General features: G+C 45.5%; 1 protein-coding gene across 3 annotated transcripts in view; it reads left to right on the top strand.

The window, feature by feature from the left end:
• Nucleotides 1-23029, top strand: part of STK32B (serine/threonine kinase 32B) — a 440152-nt gene that overhangs the window by 354808 nt on the left and 62315 nt on the right. For all 3 annotated transcript variants that reach the window (XM_025385064.1, XM_025385063.1, XM_025385065.1), the window contains one exon: nt 19873-19976. In XM_025385064.1, coding sequence (XP_025240849.1) covers nt 19873-19976 — 104 coding nt within the window. The remainder of the gene's footprint in view (nt 1-19872; nt 19977-23029) is intronic.

Below are 23029 nucleotides of genomic sequence, written 5' to 3'. Positions count from 1 at the left end.
TTTATCAGCACATCTTTCTGTGTGTTTGCATTGCAGTGGTGTTATTCTGCTCTTCAGTCTCCTTTTACTTGTAATAACTTGGTATGGAATTTGACTTTGATACTTTTCTGTTGCTCTTTTGTTTCAGTAATTGTTGATGATTACTAATATATCATATGCATGAGTTTTATGCCTAGATAATCCACATTTACCATTACAAATAATATAAGAAATACATGTTTAAGGCTAGAAAATGTAATCAGTGCTGCACAAAGGTACACACACATTTACAGCCCAAATTTCTCCATATCTTTCTTCCAAAGGTTACTGCTTTTAATGTTTTCCTTTTATTTTCCTTTTTCAAATGGAAGAAGGAGGCCTTAGGAAGCATAGAATCTGATAACTGGATGAAGCATTTATAGGTGATACCAAACCAGAGGTGCAACTTTTGCTGCAGAAAACTAACCACTGGGATGAGGAGTCCACCATCTTGGCTGAACTCTGTGCTGCTGTCTGTCATTCAGCAGTGAAAATGCCCTGTTTGGCTTCACTTACCTCTGGCCAGATTGTGCCTTATAGGGCACCGTATATTGAATTAAACAACCAAAATCTTTCCTCCCCAACCTCATAAACAGCGCCTAAAACCGCCTGGAGGAGTTAAGAGTTGCACATGGGTATTGGAGTGGAGGAGGAGGCTTAGTTTGGACGTGGTGGAGGGTTTGAATTCCACATGGCCTGAGGAAGAAGAGACCTCCCTGAGCCCTTGGCAAAACCTAAATTCCAATCTATCTTCATGAACACTAGGGTTTTGGGGATCCACTATATCCTTCTTATTATCTTCCTTACAGATTTAAAAAGATATGACTATTTCCCTGGAAGGATAAATTCCACCTTTGGACTTGAGATCAAAATAGAGCCAGCTGAGGGGCCTCCAGCAAGAGACAGGGGTAGAAATTGCTCATTTTATGTGAACTTTGTTTTTCTAAACTTTTTGAAGATGGTGTGGTTCAGGATCGCATTCCTAACTTAACAGACCTATCTCTTGTGTTGTTTTGTGAAGTGTCAACATCTAAGGCAGCTTGCTATCCAGGTTTCCTGGCTTTGTTCTCTCCCATTTTTATCTGGAGTTCCTCTTTCCTTTGTCTGTGGGGTCCTTGTCCTGATGCATTTTGGTTCCACGTCATACAGTTTTTCCTTGGGGCTTTTTCCTGGAAGGATTTGTGACTGGGTGGATTATAGACTTTTGATGTCCCGATTCTTCCACCTCCTTCAGAATTTATCGAGAGCCCTTTCAATGCCCCTGATACTAGACTGGGCAAACTCCTACCAGCTTCAGCTGCTGTGCTCAGAGTGGTCAGCTGTGTTTCCCAGTGAATACCTGCTGAATACCTTGGAGTTCTTTGTTTTCTGGTCCATAGAATGCTGCTTTGCTGCTTCTCTTGGTTTCTGTGTAGAAATCACTACCATGCACTTCTTGTCACTGTGGGTGTTTTGCTCCTACCCACCTGTATTTTGAGGGTTGTGGAGACAACTTATTTTTGTAGCAAATGCATGCATGGGTTTTTGGTTTAGCAATCTATTTGCTCTGTTTTATATGCAGATTTGGGGAGATTCAAAATCTATACCATCATCTCTCTAGAATCCACTACTCATGTCGTTAATCTTTCATTTATTAAATAAATTGAATAAATAAAGTTTGGCTGCAAATAAATTGAATAAATAAAGTTTGGCTACAAATACCCTCAATGGTATAAACAATAGGCAACTTGCTTTTAAGTATTGACTACATGTCAGGCACTGAGCTAAGTGCTTTCCACCTATAATTTAGTTTAACGTGAAGATAGGCCCATTAACTATAACCTATAACCTCTTCTAATGCCCTCAAACATGGGATAGACACAAGTATTTCTTTCCATTTTAGAGTTAAGGAAATGGAGGGTTAGGAGGTTGGGTGACTGACTTCCCCATGTTGACATTGTTGGCAAGAGTCAGACCCAGGTAAATGTGACTCCAAAACCTAAGCTCTGAAGTACATCTCAACCTGGCCTCCCATGATAGCAGCTCCTTTTTAGCAAAAATACCAGCAGATATCCATATAAGTGAATTGATTCACTTACAAGTAGTCTTCATGAGAGCCTGAACACTTACTCCAACAAGGCTTTTTTTGTTGACGACCTTTCTGAGATCCCTTTCTGGAAGGATCTGGAGCTGGGGCAAATCTGACCGAAGAAGTCACTGCGTTGAGAGTCAAGAGAGATCAAATGGGCGGGATTCAGCAACTGATGGGATGGAGAATGGGGGCAAAGGCGACTTCCCAGGTCTCTGGATTTTGCAGCAGAGTGGTGCTCACTCTGTAGGGGACACAGCAAGACCAGTAGGTTTGTGGAGTGGCATGATGCAGACTGGACATGTGGATGGAGAACCTGCCGGCACTGAGATGCAGCACAGCCAAGGAAGTGGGCGGGATACCCCAAGAAAGATGCAGGAAGGCAGAGAACCAGATTCCAAGGCTCAAGAATGCCGTGCTGGAAGGGGCACGTGGAGGCTGAGGGGGACATCCCACAGGGGAGTGCCAAGAAGAGAGACACGAGGTAAGGGCAGCAGCTCCCATTAGAAGCCTCCTCGTATTCCTACAGATTCGTTCTGACTGCTTTCACGCTGTTTCCAAAAAGCAAATTGATGTCAAGGGGTGTAGATCCTGGACCACTGGAGAAGTTCAAGACAGTTTTTGTTTTTGTTTTGTTTTGTTTGAGACAGAGTTTCACTCTTGTCACCTGGGCTAGAGTATAATGGCATGATCTTGGCTCACTGCAACCTCTGCCTCCCAGGTTGAAGCGATTCTCCTGCCTCAACCTCCCAAGTAGCTGGGATTACAGGCACGTGCCACCACGCCTGGCTAATTTTTGTATTTTTAGTAGAGACAAGGTTTTACCACGTTGACCAGGCTGGTCTTGAACTCCTGACATTAGGTGATTCATCTGCCTCAGCCTCCCAAAGTGCTGGGACTACAGGCATGAGCCATTGTACCTGGCCAAGTTCAAGGCAGTTTTCTGCCAGCCCTGATGTCTCTGCCTGCACGTGGCGCCATGCCTGACAGACTCACCCGAGCCTCCTCAAAGGCTCTACTTGGGCTTCCTGGCCCCGCTCTCTGCCTCACACTGTCTGAGGCAGCCCCGTCCAGGTTCTTAGTCTCCAGGAAAGCAGAGCCATGGGGACCCAGCTGGGCACTCTCCTCCATGGCCCTGCTTTCTAAAGGGAGAAGAAATCTGGCCTGTATTGGGACCTCGCTACCTGCCTGTCTTCACATTTAATCCTCGGAAGATTCACACGACGTTTCTACATCTCTCTTATTTTATGTGTGAGGAACCTGAGGTCCGGAGAGGTTAATTAGCCTGCCCAGGGCCACACAGCTCGTCAGCAAAGGAGCCAGGATTTGAAGCCAAGTCTGTTTGCATCTGAAGTCTATGCTTTTGCTGCTACAACAAGCTGTGTTTTTGACACTGAGCTCCTGAATTATAAAGACGACTTTCTCAGCCAAGAAATAAGTTCATTGTCCCAGCTGTAGGTGAGAGTTGGGGCTACTGATGTCCTTCCAATTAGAAAAGCTTCAGGCCTGACTTAATGTCCAAATGTACAGAAGAGATTTTTATAGGCTTTAGAGGACACAGCTGATTTTTCCAAATGGTTGTATTTTCAGACATCGTAGTTGGCGAACAGTACCGGTCTGTGGGAGTTTAGTGGGGAAGATGGGGTTAAGGGAGAGCTCTCTCAATAAAGTCAAATCTTGCAGCTCCTGGGGCTGTAAATTCCTAATGCCAAGTGGCAGGTTTGTTTATTTCACTCACTTGAGCTGTTCAGTTCAAAGGCCCAATAACAAGTTCCCAGACTGTTCCCCACACAGATTCAGAAAATGGGCTGATGAGTAAGCTCCCAGAGGTAACTCACAAAAGATGATCCCGGAAGAAAAATTTGCATAGGGCTGAATTTTCATTAATTAAAAGAGCAGATGGAATTTGCAATTGGAGAAAAAAAAGATCTCTCTAAAATGTGCCAGATTAGAAGTCAGAATGTTCCAGCAGCCACACGGGGCTTCAGAGTTTATTAATTTGAGGTGAAATGAAGAGCAGGGCATTCATTCAGTAAACATTTGCAGAGTGTTTAGGAGGTACAGGGCTTAGTTAGGCACTGGGGCTGCAGAGGGAAATACTGCTCTCCCAGTCTTTACGCAGATTGTATGAACATAGTTGTACACAGGTCACAGTCAAGGAGGACGATGGTGTAGCTACTGGAAGGAGGTGCTTCTGGCATGAAAAGGGGGAGGTGAGATCGTTTTGGACAGTTTTAAGACCAGTTCCTGGAGAAGGTGACAATCTGAATTAGACTTTAAGGAGGTGCTCTGTTGGGTAACGATACAGAGAGGACATTTACACAGATGGAACAGCCCATACAAAGGCATGGAGGAGTGAAGCACCATTGTGTGAAGGGAGATCTTGGCAGCTCCATTGTTTTACAGCTTCTAGGACAAGAGGAGGTGGGGAGGGAGACAGGAGACAGGCCAAAGCACAGGAGTCTTGAATGCTGTGGTAAGAGCCCAGGGAACCAGTGGAAGGTTCAATGCTGGAGACCACTGAGATCAGACTCATAGGATTAGGGCCTCAAGAGTGGTGACCTTGGAGAAATAGATGAATAACAGGAAAGCATTAGGGGTCAGGCTCACAGAGGGTCCAGGTGAAGTGTGGGCTTCAGCATGGGATGGTTGGGTGTCTTCCACTTAGTGGCTGAGTGAACCTGGGTGAATCTCATTACCAGACATAGTGCGCATAAAGCACTTACCATGATGAACACTCAGGAAATGTTGGCCGCTGAACCACAGGACCTCTCAGAATCCTTGTCTGAGAAATGGGATTAATGGTTTATGCAGTCAGCCTCAGGAGGTTGCTCTGAGGATATATTGACATTAAGTATGGAAGGCATATAGCATAATGCCTGACGAAAGGTAACTACTCAAAACCGGTAGCCAATATTAATGTTTGTTCCGATTGCTAATAGTTTAATGATTATTTGGTGTATGCCAAAGACTGGGAACACAGGACTAACTTCAACATTCCCCTGCCTTATGGAACTCACACTCCAGTTGTGGAAACAGACTAACCAAATCCTAGTTCCCTGCAGGGGCTCAGTTGGCCAGGGGATGGTGGGTGCACTAGGGAGATGATAGGGCTGTTGCATTGTCAGCACTCACCAAATGTCACTTCCCTTCCCCCAGGACACTGCAGTGAGCACAGAGGGATGGTGATGGTGATGGCAGCAGTGGCCTGTCTACAGTGGGGGAGGTGCAGCCAGGGCTCTGTGCTCCACAGAGCCAACAGGAGCCAGGAACAGGTGGAAGCCCCGCCGCCCCCCTCTGAGTTGGAGAGGTGGGATCCCTGCCCTCCTGGGTGCAGCTGTAGCTGCTCAGCTGCAGCTGCAGACCTGAGCATCCCTGTGCTCTCAGGGAAACCCCAATTCTCCCGTAGGCTCAGGGGCACCTGTTCCTGCTGCCTGGACTCTCCCTGCTCCTGGTACCCACTCTGATTTCAGAGTGGGGTTGTGGCCAAGCCTGGGTACATACCAGCTAGGTATGCACATACTCAGGGCAGCACTGACATGCCAGCCCCCTGCTACCTTGACCCCCTCCAGATATTGGGCACTGACAAGCATGAGAGGGAGGCTGAAGGGGTGCTGAGGATGGCTCATAGCTGGCCTGCAGGAGCCCATCAGCACAAACAGCATGGGCACCATGAACAGTGGCAGGAGGCAGACAGGCTACTGGGTGGAAAGGAGTGGGTCTCCATGAAGCCCCACTTTCAAGCCAGGGATGGTCTGAAGCCTGAGGGCTGGGCTGCCAGTTCTGCTGACCGGAGTGAGAACTTGTGATGCTTTTTCCAGGCCCACCCATGGCCACCCATGGCCACCCATGGACCAATCACCACGTACTTCCTTCCCTCTGAAGCCCATAAAAACCCCAAACTAAGCAAGACTGGGGCAGATGTTGGGACAACCTGCCTGCGGAGAGGAGCTACCCACTGTGGGTCTCCTCGCAGCTGACAGCTGAACAGACATCTGCACAATCTGCCTGTGGAAAGGAGCTACCCACTTCAGGTCTCCTGAGAGCTGTAGTGTAGCTCAATAAAGCACCTCTTTGTGTTGCTTGCCCTCCAGTTGTCCATGTACCTCATTCTTCCTGGACACAGGACAAGAACTCAGGACCTGCCGAATGGTGGGAGTGAAAGAGCTGTAACACAAACAGGGCTGAAATATGCCCCCCACCTGCTCACCACGTTGTGAACACAAGAAGAGAAGCAGAGAAGAACTGTAACCCTTCAGGGAGCCCAGACTTAGGAGCTCCCCAAGCCAGAGCTGTGATGCCCTCTTTGGGGCTCTGCAGTTCCTGGCATCTCCAAGCTTCTAGGCACCACCATGTTCCCCAGTGCCCACAGTGAAAGCCACTCGCAGTATGCCTGGTCCAGCTGAAGCCTTGTAGGGAGCTGGCGCTCATGCCAATACCTTGAGCTGTCCACCCCACCACAGCCAGCATGCCTTCCTGTGTGCAATGCCCGGACCCCCATGCTCGCTCGCTCATGCAACCCTCACTGCTGACTGCCTGGCTTGCCCTTGGCAGGCATGGGATCTGGGCCGATAGCACAAGCTGAGTGCAGCCTGCCAGGCCGAGCGAGCAGAATGAACCATTCAGGCCCGAGGAAAAACTCAGGTGAAGGCGCCACCAGCCACGGAGGTTTCCGGCTGGGGAAGCAACACCCCAAGGATCCCATGACAGTGGGGCCGCCATGGCAGTGCTGTGCTCTCCTTGTAGATAGTATTGAGGCCAGGGAAAGTCAAGTTTGCTTCCCAGAGAAAGTGGCAAAGCCAGCATTCGGCCCTAGATCAGTGAGGCTCCTCTGCCCATTATCTTTCCTGAGAACCATTCATTCATTCATTCATTCATTCATTCGACAGAGATTTGCTGAGCACCTTCTACATGTTAGGCAGTGTTCTATGAGCTGAAAATGCATGTGTGAATAAAACAAAGTATTCCTGCCCTCATTGATTTGGCTGTTTGTGAGGGAAACAGTCACTTTAAAAATCATCAAACTGATAAATATGTAGTTTGAGATGCTTAGTTTTGAGGAATAATTTTCATGCAGTAAAATGTACTATTTTAGTGTATAGTTCTCTGAATTCAGACAAACACATACAGTCATAGATAAACACCACCACTATAAAGATATAGATGGGTTCCATCACCCCCACAAAAGTTCCTCATTCCCAGTCCCTGGCAACCAGCAATTGATTTTTTACCCCTATGATTGTGCCTATTCCAGAGAGTCATATAAATGAGATCATATTGTATGCAGCGTTTTGAATGTGACTTTTTCACTTAGAATGATGTATTTGAGACTTATTCATGTCATGTGTATCAGTAGTGCCTTCCTATTGCTCGATATACATACACATGTTTATCTGTTCATCAGTTGAGGGGCACTTGAGTTGCACCAGCCTTACCTTCCCAGAAGAAACCCTGTTTGCTCATAACGTATCTTTTACATATAATCCTGCAATCAGTGTACTAATATCTTGTTCATAATATTTACATCTAGGTTCTTGAGGAATTTTTGTCTGTAGTTCTATTTTCTTGTAACAACTTGGTGTGATTGATATTTAGACCACTTATATTTAATGTAATTATTGAGATAATTTTATTTAAATCTACCATCTTGCCTTTTCTTGTATTTGTTTCGTTTGGTCTTTGTTCCTCTTTTTCTTCCTTATTTTGGATTAGTTGATCCTTACTTATGATCCACTTTAACTTCTCCATTAGCTTAGTATTTATACCTCTTTAAAAAACAATATACTTCTTCATTTAATCAGAAAACACCTTAAAATCTGTTACAGCATGCGTAATCTTACATACCCAAATTCATTATATTCATCCCTTTTTACTATAAATGTATAATTCATTGAATTTATTTTTGCTTTAAATAGTCAATTATATTTTGTAGTGGTTAAAACTTAAAAAAAAGAAAAACTTTACATTTACCTTCCTTTTGCTATTTTCATATTCTTTCTTTGTGTAGCTTCAATTTTCTAGCAGTTATTATATTCATTCTACCTGGAGGACTTCCTTTAACAATTCTGACTATTAAAATCTGCTAGTAATGAATTCTTTCTTCTTTTGGTTTGCTTATATAAGGAAAAGAGTCTTTATTTCCTTACATTGTTACAAGATATTTTAACTGGATACAGAACTCTGGGTTAAGAGGGTGGTTTTTTTTTTTTCCTTAGTCACTTCAATATTGCCACTCCATTGCTTCTGATTTGCAGTGTTACTGACAACAAGTCTGCTGTAATTCCTATCCCTGTTCCTCTGTAGGTAATATGCTTTTTTCCTTCAGCTGACTCCAAGATTTTCTCTCTCTCTTTGGTTTTAGATATGAGGTACCAAGGCATATTGCATTTTTTTTCTTTTTGATGTTTACTCTGGTTGGTGTTTTCTGAGCTTTTTGGATATGTGGTTTGATTACTCATCATTTTTAGAAAATTCTTGGTCATTATCTCTGCAAATGTATATATTTTTGACCCATTCTCTCTCTACTCTGTTTCTGGGATTTCAAAACCAGAAGTGAGGTCTTTGATATTTTCCCTCACAATATTTGCATGCTCTTTCTCCCCATCCCCCACCACACTTTTGTCTCTTAGTGTTTCACTTCAGGCAATTTCTTTTGACCTATCTTCAAGTCTATCGATAAACCTATTGGAAGCATTCTTTATCTCTGGCACTATGTTTTCGCATTTGTTTTTAGCATTTCCATCTGCTTTTAGTTTCTATCTTTCTGTTGAAATCCCTGTCTGTTAACACTTGCTATCTACCTTTCCACTAGAGCCTTTGAAATGTTTTAAATTCCTTGTTTGTTAGGTCTGACATCTAGTTCATATCTGAGTAGGATTCTATTGATTTCTTTGTCTCTTCACAATGAGTTTTTGTTTTTTTGTCCTGTGTCCAATAATTTTTTATTAAAATATTTGCATGATATAAAGGAAAATGTTTAGGTCTGGAAATTGACATGTTTCTTTTACTACTTCACATTTAGTTTTTTTTGTTTTTTTTTTTTTTTTTTTTTGGGAGGAGGTAACATTGAGTCAATCTAATTAGGAGTTGAGCTTGTCTTGAGTTTTGTTGTTCTGTGGTTATTTTCAAAAGATCAGCTTTAGAGTTTGGTTTCAGTGTGGTTACCAAAGTGTTATCCTCAATGTTCCTGTTCCACCTTTGACTTAGTGTTTCTCTGTGAATCTGTGCCTTAAATAGGGTCTCTCTTTAAGCTCCTGTTCCCTAGCAATAGGCTTCTGTTTCTAGTTCCTTGCCACTTGCTGATGTGGCAGAGGGTGGGGAGAGTAAATGTCCTCTGCTGCTTTGGTTCAGCCTGTCTTAGGTGGGCTCTGTGTCAGTGGGTCTTGGGGATCTTAGGGGTATTTCACATTGATCCTATCTTTCTCCAGCAATAGGAAAACACTAATGGTCTGATCCCAGGATCTTGGCAAGGAAATGAAACTGCATTTGCTAAGGCCCTGAGGCAAAAGAAGCTTGGCCCATGGAACCAAAAGAAAACTGATGTGACCTGAGCAAAGTCAGCAAGAAAGATAACCTTTGAGAGATGTGTAGGGCCAGATTATGTGTTAACCTGTGTGCTGCATTGTAGCTTTTGGTTTTTTATAGCAAGTTCAAGGGAAAATTTTAAAGAACATTAATTGTCTTGGATAAATAGAGAATTTGGAATCCTTTAAGAGAGTGGTACTGGATAAACTAACTTTTCTATCATCTCATATGCTATTTAGAAGTTCATCTCAAGTTTCACATATTGACTGTAAAATGCACTGACTCTGATTCTGTGCTTCCAGTTAGAATATCATTTCTCCATGAAAACTTCCAAAAGTCTTTTTTTTTTTAAGTTTACTAGTTGAATCGGACGCATTTAACATGAAGTATCTTTCTGGTACTGGTGCATCATTTATTTCTGCCCTTTATCAAAGCTTACCTATTTACTCATTAGCCAATTAAGCATTCTTTCCTCTTCTTCTTCCTATGCATACCTGTGAAATACTAATGGTCAACAGCTGAGAAGTTTCTTGCATACATTAGTGAAATGAGTTTTCTATTGCTAGCAATGTTACTAGCATCTCCCCAAAAAGAAAAATTATCAGATTCATGCAGTGGTTTCATGTTATCTCAAATTAACATGTAAGCAAGTGACACCTGAGTTCATCTGAGTAGCCGAGAGCCAAAGAAATATAAATTACTCCCCAAAGGATTAAGAGAGAGGCCAGGCATGCTACTTATCTCTTCTTTCCACAGCTTCTCAGCCCACTTTAGTGCAATGAATTATGGCAGAGCTCTTGAATCATTTGGGGGAACATGTACAATATGTGCCTTGATGAGTTGGGCTTCCATTTATGCATTCATTTCATTGTCCATTCAGTAATAATGAATTACTAAAACAAAAACTAGCTAACATCTGTTGAGACCTTACTTTGTGTCAACCTCTGAAGTAAATGTGTCACATAAGTTGTCTCATTATGGGGTAAGGGCTATTATATTCCATTGAATCTGAAACTCAAAGTTAAATGCTTGCCCAGTGACAAACAGTCAGCAAAGGTACCCATTGAGATTCAAAGCCAGGACACTGTGACTTAAATTATTTGCCACTATGCGCATTAAGCATCTACTTCTAGATCAGCTACGTGCTAATCCTTTGAATCTGGAGCTGACTTAGTCATGTCCCTGCCTTCAGAGAGCTCACCACCCAGTGGGGGAGATGGACATGTATACTATTAATTAAAATAGAGCATGATAAGTGCTGTAAGGAAGAAATGAGCAAAAGTTTATGAGAATCTAGGCCATAGAATGATGTATTAGTAATTTGCCAGGAGAGAGGGTAAGATGGGAAACAGGAAGAGCAAGGGACTTGATGAAGATCCCATAGTGAAATGTGGTCTGAGTCTCAAAGTATGAGTAGGAGTTCATGAGTATGAAAAGCAGGCTAAAGTCATTGATGATTCAAAATATAGTATATCCTGTTGTTTGAAGCTGGCACAATGGGTGTAACAAGAATAGTGGCCAAATATGAGGGTGGCTGGGGCCTGCTTTTAGGAAGTTTTTAAACTTTTCTATAGTAAATAGGAAACTTGGAATGATTTTGAGCAAGTAGTTTGAACATGTGAATAATAACAACAATAATACTAGATACCATTTATTGAGCACTTACTATGTGCTTAATCAACAGATACATAGCCATTTTCTCTTCACATTAAGATTATGTAGCAGACATTGTTATTCCTTCTTACAGGTGAGGAAACTGAGGTATGTATAAGAGGTTAAGCAGCTTACTCAAGGTCATTGTGCCAGTAAACATGGGAGCTGAGGTTCAATTGCAGGCCTGAGTAATGACCATGTTTGTAATCCCTCTGTTTCACTGATTCTACTACTTAGAAGTCTCTCAGGGGCAGGTGGAGTTGCGATTGAAGAGCCCCAGGCTGGAGACAAGCAAGTGGTTGAGGGAGCAACAATGATACCAGACACAGATGAAAAAGGACCAGAGTGGAGGATAGAGAGGAGGGTAGAGAGGAAGTTTCTGGAAGGGAAAAATGGTAAGTCTTGGTGACCAATCTAATTATCAAACACAAAGGCTGAAAGAGTCCTAGAGTCCAAGTCGATGCCCAGGTTTCTGACTGTGCAGCTGAAAAGACCCTTGTGGCTGAGATTGAGAACTCAGGAGAAGGGGCAGTTTGAAAGCTTAGCTCAGACAGGTTGAGTTGTGCCCATGGGACTGTAGGTGAAAGTGTCCAGTGGGTGTTGGCTACCCAGATCTGGCCATCCTGCCAGCCAGGATGTGCAAGCTGGAGACATGGTCTTGCCTTGAAGAAAGTATGAATGGGTAGGAGACTTGGGTTCTAGTCCTGGCTGGGGCAGAAGTCATTTAACTCCTCCATTCAGCCTTGGCCTCCGTGTCCATAACATTTAAGGGAGAAAGGAAATTACCTTGAAGGCCCTGTCTAAGCCAAAATTTAGTAATTCTGTGTTCCCAGTCAAGAAGAGAGCGAACACCTGTGGAAACAGATCCTGGAAGGCTGTCAGCTCGCAGGCTAGATGCTGAATAGCATTTCACACTCCACTGCAGATATCAAAACCTTCAGCAATATTCACAGAGCTCACTGCAGCAGGCTAATAATTATACTTTAGGAGGTGATTGTATGCTTTTCGTATTTTTAGTCTAATGAGGAAGTAAACTCTGTGTGGTTAGTGAGGGGGCAAATCCCACCACACGCACATCTATATTTCTGAGAGAAAGAAAGGCATCTCTCATTTCACACCCCATGTTCCTGCTTTTCTGGAAGGCCCATTATATGATGCCCTAATGCTCCTTGGCATCAAAACTCACTTTTCATTTCAAACTTTCATTGGCAGAATTGCCTCAATCACTGGTAGAGATGGTTAGCAGGAGGTGAGGCTGACCTTTCCAGGCCATTGCAGGGCAACCAGAGTTCCCTGGTGCCCAGTGTCCGCCCAGTGTATTTTGGACTCACAAGAATCCATAGAGCATGCACCATGCACCCCATGCAGTGAAAGCTAGTGGGCAAGAAAGCAGGCACTGCAGGGAATGTGAATCAAGATCCAGTTTCAAGAGGATTTTAAATCACTTTTATTAATAGCAAAACCACATTTATTATCCTCCTTTTATCTGCTAATTCAACTGGAACCAAAACGAATAGATGACTAATTCAGTTGCAACCAAAACTAAGAGTGTTTATGAACATCAGGACATTTTGGAATATAAAGCATAGAGAGTATATGCTATATGTGTGCACGTACATGGATAGATATGATTTTTATATTCAGCATGTTTATAAAGGTGGCATAATTGCTGGAAAATGTATGGCCTTTGAAGGAGACAGAACTAGGTTGTCATCATTCTTGTTGATCTTGGGGAATGGAACTGGGTTCAAATAAGCCTTGGTAGCTGTGTCACCTCAGGTGTGGTACCTACTGCCTCCAAGCCTTCGCTTCCCGAAATGGAGATAGTACCGACCTGACAAGATCCTTGTGAGATAAAATGAGATAATGCATAGACACTCAGCACAGTCCCTAGCATCTAGAAGTGCTCTCCAACGTTAGCTTTTCCAAGACATGAATAGCATATGTAAAGAATTAAGAAGAGCTTCAGGCACATAGGAGGCTCAATAAATTGCCACATTAATATTGCAACTATTGGCATTGTCAGTAAAGCCACTATTCATAGTAATAGTGGAACAGCTGTGTTGAGCCCTGGCCTTAAAGTCATAAGACTGACATTCCGGTGTGGGTTCCTTCACTCATTATCTCCATGACCCTGAACATACCGCCTAATCTCTGTGGGCCTTGGTTTCTTCATCCATGGCCTATGCTTCAAGGATGGGAAGACTGACATGTGAAGGAACCTGTTCTCCACAAAGCCCTGCACAAATGCTATGGACATGATGGCAGTTACAGTTGGCGTTTCCAATGGCTGATAAATAGATTCAGGGTTGGCCATTCTCCTTACCAAAGCATTGGAAGAAGTTTTAGTTGTCGTTGTTGTCGTCGTTGTTGTTGTTGTTGTTGTTTCATGGAAGGCCTTGGGGAATTTTATTCATCCATAATCCAAGCAGGTGTAACTAGGCCTTGGACCCTGGACAACCTTTCTGGGCATAGCCACACCCTCCCCCGATTATCTGCTTGGTTTGTTGTTTGCTGCCCCCTAGAGCTGCCTTTATCACACAGGTGCCCCAGGGGGTCCTCAGTCCCGGCCTTTTCTGTCTCGTCCCAGAGCAACTGGCTCCTTCCTCTGCAAGAACCCCGAGCAGCAGCTCAAAGCCTATGTTGTTGTGAAGATGAATCAGTACTCTTAAAACAAGACTTTGGCCGGGCGCGGTGGCTCAAGCCTGTAATCCCAGCACTTTGGGAGGCCGAGGCGGGCGGATCACGAGGTCAGGAGATCGAGACCATCCTGGCTAACATGGTGAAACCCCGTCTCTACTAAAAATACAAAAAAAAAACTAGCCGGGCGTGGTGGCGGGCGCCTGTAGTCCCAGCTACTCGGAGGCTGAGGCAGGAGAATGGCCTGAACCTGGGAGGCGGAGCTTGCAGTGAGCCGAGATCGCGCCACTGCACTCCAGCCTGGGTGACACAGCGCGAGACTCCGTCTCAAAAAAAAAAAAAAAAAAAAAAAACAAAAAAAAAACAAGACTTTGTACAGAGCAGATGCTCCTTAAACATTAACTCTTTTAATTAGCAGGATGTAAAGATCTTAGACAGTGCTTGGCACACAACAAGGGCAATAGAAGTGTTTGCTATTTTTATTATGACTGTTTATTTATTTCTCAGTCAACAAATTTTTCATTTGTATCTTCTTGGTACCAGGCAAGGGATGAGGCACCAGAGAGAATAAGACAGTCTCTGCCCTCGAGGAGCTTGCAGTCAAGAGAAAAGGGAGACAGATAAGCAAAAATGCATGAGGAGATGAAGAGCATGGGGGAAATGAGGAAGCCCCTATCTGGCCTGGGTAGGGGGGAGATGGCAAGGAAGTGATAATAGCAGAGACTTATTCTGATGAGTCCACTGTACCTGTGAAGATCCTTGTCTGGCACATGGTAGGTTCCTGGAGGATGTAACCCTAGGGCTGCACCTTCTGTGAGCTGGGAAAGAGTGTCAGGACCAGAGACAGAGAGAGGGTGTTCCAGGAACAGCACTCAGCATGGAGCCAGGGTGGCCATAGGCAAGCGAGGCAGCACAAGACAGCTTGGGGCCTCCGTGCTGGGCTGTGGATTTGAACTACCCTCTGGGCCAGACTGGTCCCCAGCCCCTAGTACTTTGTGTTCTGCCAAAAATTAAAACTAGGAAAGATTCCAGGATCAAGTCAAATACATTTCCAAGTCATGCCTGCTATCGAGTTGGGCCCCTGTGAACATCACCAAAGCACATCAGCACACGAAAGGCTCCGAGGATGATGATAGAACACAACAATATTGATGTCATAATCCCTGTGCCACCAAAATGATGTCATTGGCTGCTCAGAATCCCAGCACTTAGACGCAAGAGAACTACACAGGTTTAGAGCTGGAAGGACATGGAGCCAGTGGCATTGCAAGCAACACAGTTTATGAAACAGCCACCGTGATGGGAAGATCTTTTAGCGGGGAATACCATCATCTGTGGCGTGTCAGAAAACTGACTCCCCGGTCAGCAGCGAGAAGGACAGATTGGAGGAGTCTCAGGGGCCAGAAGACCAGCTTGGAAGCTATGCTGGTCCTAGGGGACTAGAAGGGAAAGCGAGCATCGGAACATGAGCAGCCTGTGAGCAAAGGCGAGGAAGGGAGGGTATACACGCGATTAGGAGGTAGAATCATGCAGACTTGGCGAGGAAGGGAGAGTACACAGGCGATTAGGAGGTAGAATCATGCAGACTTGGCGAGGAAGGGAGGGTACACACGCGATTAGGAGGTAGAATCATGCAGACTTGGCGAGGAAGGGAGGGTACACACGCGATTAGGAGGTAGAATCATGCAGATGTGGCGAGGAAGGGAGGGTACACACGCGATTAGGAGGTGGAGTCATGCAGACTTGGCGAGGAAGGGAGGGTACACATGTGATTAGGAGGTAGAATCATGCAGACTTGGTGAGGAAGGGAGGGTACACACGCGATTAGGAGGTAGAGTCATGCACACGTGGCGAGGAAGGGAGGGTACACATGCGATTAGGAGGTAGAATCATGCAGACATGGCGAGGAAGGGAGGGTACACACGCGATTAGGAGGTAGAGTCATGCAGACTTGGCGAGGAAGGGAAGGCACACACGCGATTAGAAGGTAGAATCATGCAGACTTGGCAGCTGAGTATCACTGTGACAGTCATGGGAATTCCCTGAACCTCGGAGTCAGGACCAAGAATTCTAGACTTGACTTCAGAGGCACTACTGAGTGGTTGAGGCAAGTCCCTTTTCCTCCTCGGGTCCAGTGTCCGGTTCTAACAAGGAGGTGTGTGAACACGATGAGTTTCAAGGGACCCTTCGGCCCTGCGATGCTGACATCTCGAGATGCTGTGAGCTGTTTCCACCTCTGATGCAGACATCAGTGAGCCAGACAAGCCCTATGGCATCAGGGTGAAAGAGCCAGTCCACACATTTATTAAGTGCCTTCTGTATACTCGGCTAAGCACTAGGCCCTGGGAGGGAAGGAAGGAGGGTGGAAGGGTATACCAGGGCACCAATCCCCAGGTAACTCAATTACTCCTGTCAGTTACCCAGAACAGGGGAAAGGACCCTGAAGTCAGAAAACCAAGAGGTGCTAATCCCAGCTCTGCTATGCTAGCTGGGTGACCTTGGCAAGTTCCTTACCCCTTGTATTCATTTCTTGTGGCTGCGAAACAAATTACTACCAACTGAGTGGCCTGAAACAATAGAAGTTCATTTTCCCACAGTTGTGGAGGCTGAAAGTCCAATATCAAGGGGCCAGCAGGGCCATGTGCCCCTCGGAAGACCCCACGGGAGGATTCTTCTGCCTCTTTCAGCTTCCAGGAGCTCCAGGCCTTCCTTGGCTTGTGGCCGCATCGCTCCAATCTGCCTTTGTCTTCACATGGCCATCTTCTCTGTGTCTCAGGTCTTTCCTTTCTCTTATAAAGACATCAGTCGTTGGAGTTAAGGTCCAATCTAAATCCAGGATGATTTTATCTTGAGATACTTGATTACATTTACAAAGACCTTATTTTCAAATATGGCCCTATTCACAGGTCCCAGGAGTTAGGACTTGAACATAGCTTTTAGCGGGCAATGATTCGGCCCACTACACCTCCAAATGCCTCTGCCTCCTCATCAGAAAAATGAAGATCATCGTAGCGTTTATCCTGTTGGGTGGCTGGGGAAGAATTAAAGAGGTAATACACATATAATCCTTAACATGGCACCCGGTAAATCACGGTTGCTGTTGTTCAGATATGTGGCTCACACCTGTCCTTCCAGCTCTAAACCTGTGTAGTTCTCTCACGTCTAAGTGCTGGGATTCTGAGCAGCCAGTGACATCATTCTGGTGACACAGGGATTATGACATCAGTATTGTTGTGTTCTATCATCAGCTCCAAGTGTGTATGTGGGGCAGGGGGAGGGAATGTTACCCTCTCTAGGACTGCAGACATCTGTCGCTTGACTGGTTATGACAGCCAGGACAGGATCACTCTGCTGCTGCTCCTATCCTGAGTTCTGAACGGACTTGGGGCTGCCAGGCGTGACAAGGATTGATGGGGAACATCTCAGCACACACAGCCATTCTGCACTGCTGGGTGCACCCTGCGCTCTTGGAGCTTGTGGGCTGGGCCAGCAGCTGTCAAGGCCCTGGGAACGCACAGACAAGCATGACGGGACTCCTTCTCTCTCTAGCCCTCAGGACTGAGAACAGGAACAGGCACACACAACGGTGCAGGGAAGGAAGTCCCTGTAGGCTCAAGCTCAGCTTCAGGCTCAGTGGTAGGATCCAGGTGGGATTCAGAATAACACAGCACAGTGCCCAGCATGTCCTAGGAAAGCATTCAATATTCACTCATCCAATGCTTAATGAACAAGTGTGATCACTGACTTTGGAGACAGGATGATCTATAACCGACAGGAAGAGGCAGACAAAAAGATGCTGAAAATACAAAACACACAGAATTTGGAGACTGATCGTTCATGAGGCTGAGGAGGATGGCATTTAGGAGGGTTCCCAGATTTCCGGTTTGGGTAACTATGGACGATGGGGAGGCATGGCAGAGGAAGCGGAGGTTGGAGTGATGATTCGACTGTTAGTAATGCCTAATGTTCATGGAGCACTCACTACGGGCCAGGCATCCTGCTAAACTCTTGGTATAGATTATCTTATTTAATCTACTTAATCCTCACAACAGCCCGATGAATAAACCATTATTATTATCTACATTCTACACAACTGAGGCAAAGAGAAGGTACGTAGCTTATTACTAACAAGTAACTCCAGCAGCACCGGCAGTCTTCCTGTTTCCCAGGGCACGATATCAGTTCCTTTTTAAGGGGCAAATAATCTAAGGGGCATGTTCTCGAATTCCCAGTTGCACCATTCTACCATGTGGCACCATTCTACCATATGGCACTAAGTATGTAGTTTGTACCGAACGAAATGTTGAGACGAGTCTTACTTCAAACAGGAATTCAGCAGACCTGTAACGTGTGCATCTCAGCTTCGCATTTCCTGACTGTGTGACCTCTTCATACTGCTGGCCCTCTCTGAACCTCCCCTTAAACATGTCCCCAGAGGCTGTTGTGAAGAGAAGAGGAGAGCCCATGGGTGAAAGTACATTTAGAAAATGTGAACCAAATGGAGAATATCACCAGGGGGCAGCTAGAAAGTGGCTGCTGGTCAGATTCAAGTGTGAAGCTGCCCAGCCAGCACCCCCAGGTCAACTCATCCTGGATCTTCTTTCCATGCCCAGTGAATACCCATCTAGAAACTGAGTTGAGACAGCTTTAATCACAACAGGTTGTGGCTCCCGGGGCAGATTTCGGCTGCTCTGACAACTGTAAAATGGAATTATGTCTGCAAATTAATTTACTAGAAATAATCAACAGTTCACAAAATGTTCCTGGAAGCCCACATAGACAATTAGACCCTACAATGCACTCCTGGCCTAGTGAGGTGGGGGTGAGGCCCTGAGATCAACCCACCACTCAGCCCCTTGGAGAGTGATCAGGGACAAGGACCCCAGGACAAATGCAGTACCCTGAAGAATAAGGGTCCACCACTCTTGGGCCTCCATCGCCTTCACTGTATTTTTTCTATTGAGATGAAATTCACATAAGATAAAATTAGCTATTTTAAAGTGAAAAACTCAGTAGCATTTAGTACATTCACAGTGTTATATGACCACCACCTCTTTCTTGTTCCAACCCATTTGTTTTCACCCCCAAAGGAAAAGCAGTACCCATGAAGCAGGTGCTCCCACCTTCCCCTCACCACCCACGGCCCCTAGCAACCTCCAATCCGCTTTCTGTCTTGTGGATTTACCCATTGTGGGTATTTCATGTTAGATGCCACCTATGCTAAAACAGAGTTGTCCCTGAGATAGGCCCCAGGCACAGAGAGCTCTAAGTGTTCATTTATCAAGGTTCTCAGCCCCTTGGGGGCTCTGTTCCTCTTCTTCACTCTGGGTTTACCCCACCAGTTCTCCCAGTGAATATGCTCCACCAGTCCACCCCCTCCAGGGACATGTCTTCACTTTCACCAAGCCCTTCCGTGCCCCCTCAGGGCGTCCCATCTGCATTCCACCCAGCAGTGTCACTCCAGAGCCTCTGGTGATGCCTGTAACTTGTTCTCAGGCAGTTCATGGCTTACTGAGGGTGCAAACCATGTGGCATAGTGAAAAAAGTACAGGTTTTACTGTCCAAAAAAGCTAGATTTCTGGCCGGATGCGGTGACTCACGCCTGTAATCCCAGCACTTTGGGAGGCTAAGGTGGGTGGATCACCTGAGGTCAAGAGTTCGAGACCAGCCTGGCCAACATGGTGAAACCTCATCCCTACTAAAAATCTCAAAATTAGCCAGGCGTGGTGGCAGGTGCCCGTAATCTCAGCTACTCGGGAGGCTGAGGAAGGAGAATCACTTGAACTCGGGAGGTAGAGGTTGCAGTGAGCTGAGATCGCGCCACTGCATTCCAGCCTGGGCGGCAGAGTAAAACTCTGTCTCCAAAAAAAAAAAAAGAAGCTCGATTTCTCTCTTTGCCCCCTCTCTAAGGGGTGGTGGTCATAAACTGGGGATACACAATGATGTTCTGTTTGTCCTCTCGTTGACAGCCCCAGAAGTATTCCAGGTGTACATGGACGGAGGCCCCGGATACTCGTACCCTGTCGACTGGTGGTCCCTGGGCATCACAGCCTATGAGCTGCTGCGGGGCTGGGTAAGACAGGCGCCTGTGCGGTGCACACCAGGGGCTATGCAGTGGGGGCTCAAGTTGTTCCTGGGCAGGTGGAGTTGACAGGGCATGCAGTGCAGGAAGGAGAACTGGTGGAAGAGTCACTGCCCCCCCAGGTTTCAGTCCTGATGCCTGTGTGCCGCCTATGAATGCCCTGAGCTTCTGGTCCAACCCCCTCATTGTACAGATGGGAAAGAGGCATCCAGAGGGGGAGGGTCTTACACAAAGGCCCACAGCGGATCAGTGACAGGTCAAACATCAAAGCGCCTTGGCCTCGTCGTTTCAAACACTGTCCCCTTTGAACCCACAACACAAGGTCTCCATGTCTGATTTTCTAGCTGATTGGAAAATCTTGAAGGGTGAAGACTATGCTTCTTTTTTCTCTTTGTTTGTTTTACATCTTCCCTGAATATGTAACTCAGTGTCCTATAAAAATGGGACATTCAGTATGTATTTGTATTTTATTGCATTTAAATTTACTAGCTGAAGATGATTAATGGGACTATTTGGCGGCGGTAATAACACATACTTTTATTTGAGCAGAAAGTATTATGTCTAGGCTGGACGCAGTGGCTCAGCACTGTAATCCCAGCACTTTGGGAGGCTGAGGTGGGAGGATTGCTTGAGCCCAGGAATTTGAGACCAGCCCGGCAAACATAGGGAGATTCCATCTCTACAAATAATAATAATTTTAAAAAAAATAACCGAGCATGGTGGCACTCGCCTGTAGTCTCAGCTACTTGGGAGGCTGAGGCAGGAGGATCACCTGAGCCTGGGAGGTCAAGGCTGCAGTGAGCCATGATGGCACCACTGCACTCTAGCCTTGGTGACAGAATGAGGCCCTGTCTCAAAAAAAGAAAGTATTTTGACTAAAATTAATTTTGAGGTGTTATTTGTTTGCACAAGTATCATTTGAAAAGGATGTCACTTCACCATGTCTCAGGACCATGGTTTCCTCATTGGTACAATGGGAATCATAATATCCTTTCTGTCTATTTAGCGGAGCTGGAGTTTTAGGATTCTTGGATTCCTGGACTGTGGGAGACATGGTTTGCCTGAGACTCGTCTCCACAGCACCAGTGCCCAGCACAGAGCTGACAGAGGCAAAGAGCGAGATTCTCCCACCAACTACAATTTTAATGTTGTTTCAGTCATTTGCATACATGCATATTCATGCACATAGAAGGTTCCTTCCTTGAGGGCATGGTGGTGTCTTATTCATTGTGGGTGTCCCATTGCATGGTTATAATGGGTGTTGAATGAATGTCTGTTGAATGAATGAATGAATGAGTGATGAAAGCAGTTTGTACACCATGAACACTGCGAGTGCAAGTAAGTATTATTTATCACCCCGTAGTCCAGCAACAATTTTCTGCTCTTGATCTCAATTATTTCCCCTAAATTCCTCAAAAACATAATTACTATACATTGCATTCTTAGAATGCAAAGAAAATATGAGCTTGTTCACTGAATGAAAAGAATTAATGTCCCACAGGTTTACCTGTGAGCTGCTGCGGGGCTGTGTAAGACGGGTGCCTGTGTGGTGTTCCTGCTTGGTTCATTTCTTGTCAGCTGTTTCCTTTGATATATATGCTCAGAGGAGGAATATGAGGGTGGAACCAGAGCACAGAGGCATCCGCCAGAGGCTGTTAATCTCATGTAATCAATCACAGCAATGACCTTGGCGAGCAGTTGCCCTAAACGTGACTGGCCTCCTGCCAACAGAAAGGATATTCGCAGTCATTCCTCATGGGTCTGTGCAATCAAAGATGATAGCTTGGCAAAAAGCCCCAAGGATGGAGTGGTCCCTGCTGATTCACAAATAAACTATTTTATTTTTTAATTCTTCTGAGTTTTCTGCTTAAAGATCCAGATGCTCTTTTCAAGGATGATGCTTCTTGGAAGAGGAAGAAGCAAATGATGGGGGATCCAGGCCTTTGGCATGGCGACAAAGTAATGGAATGAAAGAACACCACCTGTTATGTACTACTGTAAATCTTTCTCCCAGATATTCCTGACTGGCTTCTTCTTTGACCCAAAAGACAACAGGTTTATGCAAATAATTTATTCTCTGTTTTTCATACTGGAAACAGTTGATTTAGTCAAAAAGCTGTGCTGAAAAACACTCATTTATCCATGGACGATGTAAATTTAGGAGTTACCCCCAACTCTTGCAATTGCTCAGTCATGTCAGTGACAATATCCTTGGGTAGGATCCAGGAAGCTCCTTACGTCCAAAAGAGGAAAGAAAGTCACAGTGGAGGCCAGGTGCGGTGGCTCACATCTGTAATCCCAGCACTTTGGGAGGCCGAGGAGGGCAATCACCTGAGGTCAGAGTTCGAGACTAGTCTTGCCAAGATGGTGAAACCCCGCCTCTATTAAAAATACAAAAAAAATTAGCCTGGCATGGTGGCGAGTGCCTGTAATTGCAGCTACTTGGGAGGCTAAGGCAGGAGAATCGCTTGAACCCGGGAGGTGGAGGTTGCAGTGAGCCAAGATCGCACCACTGCACTCCAGCCTGGGTGTGACAGAGCAAGACTCTGTCTCAAATAAAAAGGTCATAGTGGGAATTCCCAGTATTGTTCTAGGATCTTAAAGTTGGAACGCATTGAAAATAATGGGTGGAAAACTGGTACTATGGCTTGTTGGCCAGGGATCCAGGAAAACAGCTGTTTCTCCTCACAAGGAGCCAAGCACTCTTTATGGACAGCAGAGGGGCCAAGTCCCACTGGCAGGTTTGAGACCACGGTGCAGAGCAGGGTTCTCCAACCCCGGGGGCTGGGTACCGGTCTGTGACCTATTAGGAACTGGCCGCACAGCAAAGCAGGGAGTGAAGGTGAATAGCAGGTGAGCCAGGGAAGCTTCATCTGTATTTAGAGCCACTCCCCGTCACTCACATCACCACCTGAGCTCCACCTCCTGTCTGGTCAGCGGTGGCATTAGACTCTCATAGGAGCACAAACTCTCTTGTGAACTGCACCTGCGAGAGATCTAGGGTGCGTGCTCCTTATGAGAATCTAATGCCTGATGATCTGTCA

The sequence above is a fragment of the Theropithecus gelada genome, chromosome 5 (genome assembly GCF_003255815.1).
Source record: "Theropithecus gelada isolate Dixy chromosome 5, Tgel_1.0, whole genome shotgun sequence".
In the NCBI taxonomy this organism is placed as follows: domain Eukaryota; kingdom Metazoa; phylum Chordata; class Mammalia; order Primates; family Cercopithecidae; genus Theropithecus; species Theropithecus gelada.
Note: the sequence above shows the minus strand (reverse complement) of the source record. Positions and strands in the feature narration are given on the sequence as shown.